Source organism: Carcharhinus amblyrhynchos, chromosome 8 (genome assembly GCF_965287045.1).
Source record: "Carcharhinus amblyrhynchos chromosome 8, sCarAmb.v2.hapA, whole genome shotgun sequence".
NCBI lineage: Eukaryota > Metazoa > Chordata > Chondrichthyes > Carcharhiniformes > Carcharhinidae > Carcharhinus > Carcharhinus amblyrhynchos.
Window position 1 is genome coordinate 64,125,413 of NC_137331.1, and position 6,000 is coordinate 64,131,412.

Consider the following 6,000-nt stretch of genomic DNA (forward strand, 5'->3'; position numbering starts at 1 on the left):
TTCAAACAAAGGACGCGTGTCCGGGAACCCACTTTCTCCTCCTCCATCTGCAACAGAAACTCCACCATACAATGATCACTCTCTCCAAGAGGATCCTTCACCGCAAGGTCCCTAATTCTACCCGCCTCATTACATAGCACCAGATCCAAGATAGCTCGCTCCCTCGTCGGCTCCAACACACACTGTTCCAGGAAACCATCCTGGCAGCATTCCAAGAACTCCTCCTCGAGCCCACCTCGTCCAACATGGGTCGACCAATCAATATGCAGATTGAAATCCCCCATAACTACTGCCGTCCCATTCCTGCACGCCGCACTTATTTGCGCGTTAACAGCCCGCCCCACCTCCAGATCATTATTCGGGGGCCTATAGACGACACCCACCAGCGTCTTCCTCCCTTTGCTGTTCCTAATCTCCACCCACAACGATTCCACTTTCTGCTCTTTGGCTCCGATATCATCCCTTGCTACCACCTTGATGCTGTCCTTAATCAGCAGAGCTACGCCACCCCCTCTTTCCTCCTGCCTATCCTTCCTAAACACTTGATAGCCCTGTACATTCATCTCCCAGTCCCTGTCACCTTGCAGCCACGTCTCTGTAATGGCCACCAGATCGTATCCATTTGTGTCGATCTGCGCCACCAGCTCATCCACTTTATTCCGAATGCTTCGTGCATTCAGATAAAGCGCTTTCATCCCAGCCTTCTTCTGGACCCTATTTGCCGTAATGCCACCACTTGGGACATCCTCAGCCTCTTCCCTTACCTGTACCCTATCCTTAACTGTAGACCTCCTAACATCACCTACCCTCGCACCCTCCCCCCCCAATTAGTTTAAAGCCCTGTCTACAGTCCTCTTTATTCGATTCGCCAGCACTCTGGTCCCAGCACGATTCAGACCAACCCCATCCCGCCCGAACAAGTCCCACCTACCCCAATACTGGTGCCAATGCCCCATAAATTCGATCCCATTCCTCCCACACCAATCTCTGAGCCACCCATTCACTTCCTTTATCCTGTCAACCCTACGCCCGTCTGCACTCGGTTCAGGCAGTAGCCCAGAGAAGACCACCTTGTCAGTTCTACTTTTTAATTCCATTCCCAGCTTCTCATACTCCCTCCCCAGATCCTCAGTCCGCACTTTGCCTACGTCGCCGGCACCCACATGTACCACCACAACCGGGTTCTCACCCTCCCACTCCAGATTCCTCTGCAGCCCAGCTGCGACATCCTGGACCCGAGCACCAGGCAGACAACACACCCTTCTGTGCACTTTGTCATTGTGACAAAGGACAGTGTCAATACCCTTCACCCCACTATCCCCAATCACTACTACGTTCCTTTTCCCCTTCTCTTTGCCTATGTCCTGCTGCATCACTGTACCGTGTGCAGTTTGCTCACCAACCTCACCTGCCTTGTCCTCTTTGCTAATTGACCTCCCTGAATACAAGTTCCCTTGCTAACATGTCATATAGTATGCCTTAATTTTTGTCGACTCATTTATTTCCATTTGTTCTATCAGTCCACCAATCGTGTGTCGAACATTGCATGCATTCAGTTAGGGTGGCATGGTAGCACAGTGGTTAGCACTGCTGCCTCAATGCCAGGGACCTGGGTTCAATTCCCGACTTGGGTCACTGTCTGTGCAGAGTCTGCATGCTCTCCCCATGTCTCTGGGTTTCCTCCAAGTATTTTGATTTCCTCCCACAGTCCTAAAGATGTGCTGGTTAGGTGCATTGGCCATGCTAAATTCCCCCTCAGTGTACCCGAATAGGTGCCAGAGTGTGGCAACCAGGATATTTTCACAGTACCTTTATTGCAGTGTCAAAATAAACCTACTTATGACACTAACAAATAAACTTTAACTTAGATGACGAGCTTTTAATCCTGTCCTTTTATAATTTTCCCCTTCTTTTGGGCTCCCAGTCTCGAGAAACAATCAGTACACGCCAAAGGATCATTGAAGCGACCTCTGCATGGCTGGGTGGCACATACATATATATGGGGTCTGGGTTGCCCAAGCCTCAGAAGCCCCTTATCAGCCACACTGATGGCCATGTCTTTGGACATCCATTTTACCCTGTCCTCATGTTACTTTAGTTAGCATTACCCACATTGATACCCTCCTTGTAGTTAAACCTTTGGAGTCCAAGCATCATTCTGATAAACCCCAAGCTGCACATACTCCGCAGCCTATTTATCCTTCCTAGGATGTGGTGCCCAGAACTGTTCATTTTGTACAGTAGTAAATTAAATATATTTGGATATATTATGACTACAAGTACCCTTGCATCTAAACCAGCCTTGATTTTAAGAGCTTCTTCATGGACACATAAACTAGCAGAATTAGTGGAAACTGGTTATGGAGATTAATTTGGGAGTATTATCTGTTTGTGGATAAAACCAGCTTCCAACTTGATGTATTACCTTAAAGATAAGCAAAAAGAACTTGATTTGTGCTGGTTCTACTTTCCATTCAAAACTGCTCAAATCTTTGCATCAATTTTGGCCAAATTGCACAGGGAAAAAACAATGCAAATTCTACTGTATTGTGCCAAAGTTGCTGTCTTCCTCTTTAAATATCCTCCAGCCTGAAGTTGAAATGTAGAAACCCACAGCACCTAGCTCCCACATAGGTTCTACACAAGTATTTTCCCAGCATTAGCTACACAAAATGATGCAGAAGCAATTGGGACATTGATCATTTCAATCCTCCCAAGAACTGTTGCTGACCCTTTGAACCCCTAAATATGCATATTACCAGGTCTGTACTCATATTTCTTTTCCATAACACCCTGTAACACTATATTCTGCAGTCTTTCCTTTCATTGCCCCCTATGTATTCTATGAACAGTACATTTTGTCTGTATAGCATGCAAGAAGCAATACTTTTCACTGTATCCCAATACATACAACAGTAATAAATTAAATCTAAACTGGCAGAGAGTATAGTGATGATGTGGAGATAGCAGCGTTGGACTGGGGTAAACACAGTAACAAGTCTCACAACACCAGCTTAAATTGGTAGCAAAAGCCACTAACTTTCACAGCATTGCTCCTTCGTCAGGTAAGTGAGAGTTCTGTTCACAAACAGAGCATGTAATGACACAAACTCAATTTACAAAATAATGGTTGGAATGCGAGTCTTTATAGGTAATCAAGTCTTAAAGGTACAGACAATGTGAGTGGAGCGAGCGTTAAGCACAGGCTAAAGAGATGTGTATTGTCTCCAGACAGGACAGTTACTGAGATTTTGTAAGCCCAGGCAAGTCATTATGGGGGTTATAGATAACGTGACATGAACCCAAGGTTGAGGCTGTCCTCATGTGTGCAGAACTTGGTTATCAGTGGCTGCCTGGGCTTGCAAAATCTCACTAACTGTCCTGTCTGGTGACAATACACATCTCTTCAACTTCTGCTTAACGCTCTCTGCACTCATGAAGACAGCGTTAAGCACAGGTTGAAGAGATGTGTACTGGCACCAGACAGGACAGTTAGTGAGATTTTGCAAGCCCAGGCAGCCACTGAAAGCCAAATTCCGCAAACGAGGACAGCCTCAACCTTGGGTTCATGTCACATTATCTGTAACCCCCACGACTTGCCTGGGCTTGCACAATCTCACTAACTGTCCTGTCTGGAGACAATGGACATCTCTTTAACCTGTGCTTAATGCTCTCTCCACTCACATTGTCTGTACCTTTAAGACTTGATTACCTGTAAAGACGTGCATTCCAACCATTATTTTGTAAATTGATTTTGTGTCTTTATGTGCCCTGTTTGTGAACACAACTCACACTTACCTGATGAAGGAGCAGCACTCCAAAAGCTAGTGGATTTTGCTACAAAATAAACCTGTTGGACCTTAACCTGGTGTTTTGAGACTTCTTACAGAGTATAGCGGCCAGACGAATCATCCCTGGAGAGCTCTGTCAGAAACACTAATGGGAGCAGAATTCCTAATAGCATTTAAAAGGAAAGTGGATAAGGATATGGAAATAAAATATGAGGAAAGGACATGGGAATGAGACTAAATGACCGCTTAGCTTGGGTAGCATGGGTTCTTTAGTCCCTTCCTGTGAAGTAAATTTCTATTATTCTAAGATTTACTGATGGATCGTTCTTTGACACAGTAAAAAGTCTGACAACACCAGGTTTTAGTCCAACCTATTTATTTGATAATATACTCACAAGCTTTCGGGGTTAGCCCCTTCGTCAGGTGAATGGAGAGTTCTGGCCTCAGACAGAGCATATAAAGCACAGACAGTTTACAGATTACTGATTAGAATGCGAATCCTTACACCTAACCTGCTGTTCAAGACCTGAAGTGGCTGATAATGTGAGTGGAAGGAGCACTGATCACAGGTTAAAGAGATGTGTATTGTCTCCAGACAGTACAGTAAGTGAGGTTTTGCAAACCCAGGCAAGTCACGGGGGTTACAGATAGTGCGACATGAACCCAAGATCCCTGTTGAGACCGTCCTCATGTATGCGGAACTTGGCTATCAGTCTCTGCTCAGCGACTCTGCGCTGTCGTGTGTCGTGAAGGCCGCCTTGGAGAACGCTTACCCGAAGGTCAGCGGCTGAATGCCCGTGACCACTGAAGTGTTCGCCAACAGGAAGGGAACAGTATTATCAGCCACTTCAGGTCTTGAACAGCAGGTTAGGTGTAAGGATTTACATTCTAATCAGTAATCTCTAAACTGTCTGTGCTTTATATGCTCTGTCTGAGGCCAGAACTCTCCATTCGCCTGACGAAGGGGCTAACCCTGAAAGCTTGTGAGTATACTATCAAATAAATAGGTTGGACTAAAACCTGGTGTTGTCAGACTTTTTACTGTGTTTACGCCAGTCCAACGCCGGCATACCCAAATCTTTCTTTGACGGCAAAGGGACTACTTCGACTGCTACAAAAGGTTTTGCCAAGAATCTAAAACAGAGACAGTAACTAAAATATGCACTCGCCTTCTCCTGATCCTTAGCAGCAGGAACAAGCCGAGTGACAATCCCGCCAGCACAGACACAATCCAGAGACTCAGATCTGCCATTGTTCGATAATGTGTCAGGAACAACAGGAGGGTGACAGACAGCAAGCAGACCGACTTGCAAAAAAAAGCCGTCCCTTCGAAGCTCCCCGGTCCGCCAAAGTTTACTGATCTACTTCTCTGAAATGAACCTGGCAGCCACACGAAACAGCAGTGCAAATCGAACGAGGGTAAAGTCCTTTCGCGGGTCGGAGCAAAGCACAATCCACATGCAGCGAGTGAACTTTGCACGGCAAGTTCCGCAGCGAGGGGGAAAAGATGCCGAACGTGCGGATTCAACAGTGCAGCATCTTCGCAGCCAAATCGTTTTAAATAATGGGGCGTGGAGAGGGAGGGGATGGAGGGACGTCAGCAGCTTCTGGTGTGATCTGTCACACTTTTCAAAATTTACCAATTCAAAACATAATTGAAAAAATGTTTTCTGAATCCTTTTAAAACACTTTTTTAAACTTTATATCGATACATTTTTAATAAGGGAAATTTACATCGATTTCACGAGATTGGTTATACAAAAATTCAGGATGGGGGAAGCCCGTGAAATTACCATAAGAAATAGGACTAGGTCGTTCTGCTCCTTTTTGAGATCATGGGTGATCCGACATCCCTCACGTCCACTTTCCTGCACGCTCCCTGTAACCCTTGATTCCCTGACAGATCAAAAAGCTACCTATCTCAGCCTTAAATATACACAATGGGTGGGATTATCCGGCCACACTCACCCAAGGCCAGAAATTCCCTTCCAAGGTCAATGGACCTTTGCATGGTCTATGATTCCCATAGCAGGCAGGACGGGAAAAGTCCACCAAATGACTCTGCCCCCCCCACAGCCCTGTATGTCAAGGAATTGCATATACTCACAGCCCTCAGACAAGAAATTCCTGCTCATCAGTCTTAAATTGATGCCACTTATTCTGAGACTATGCCATCTGGTCTTAGATTCTTTCATGAGGAGAAACATCC

The 6,000-nt window shown here is 45.8% G+C and overlaps 1 protein-coding gene across 1 annotated transcript in view; it reads right to left on the minus strand.

The window, feature by feature from the left end:
• Positions 1 to 5,329, minus strand: part of LOC145346654 (cytochrome P450 7A1-like) — a 43,128-nt gene extending 37,799 nt beyond the window's left edge. Inside the window, exon 1 of the mRNA XM_080194195.1 lies at positions 4,961 to 5,329. Coding sequence (XP_080050321.1) covers positions 4,961 to 5,043 — 83 coding nt within the window. The 5' untranslated portion in view covers positions 5,044 to 5,329. The remainder of the gene's footprint in view (positions 1 to 4,960) is intronic.
• Between the last annotated feature and the right edge of the window lie 671 nt (positions 5,330 to 6,000).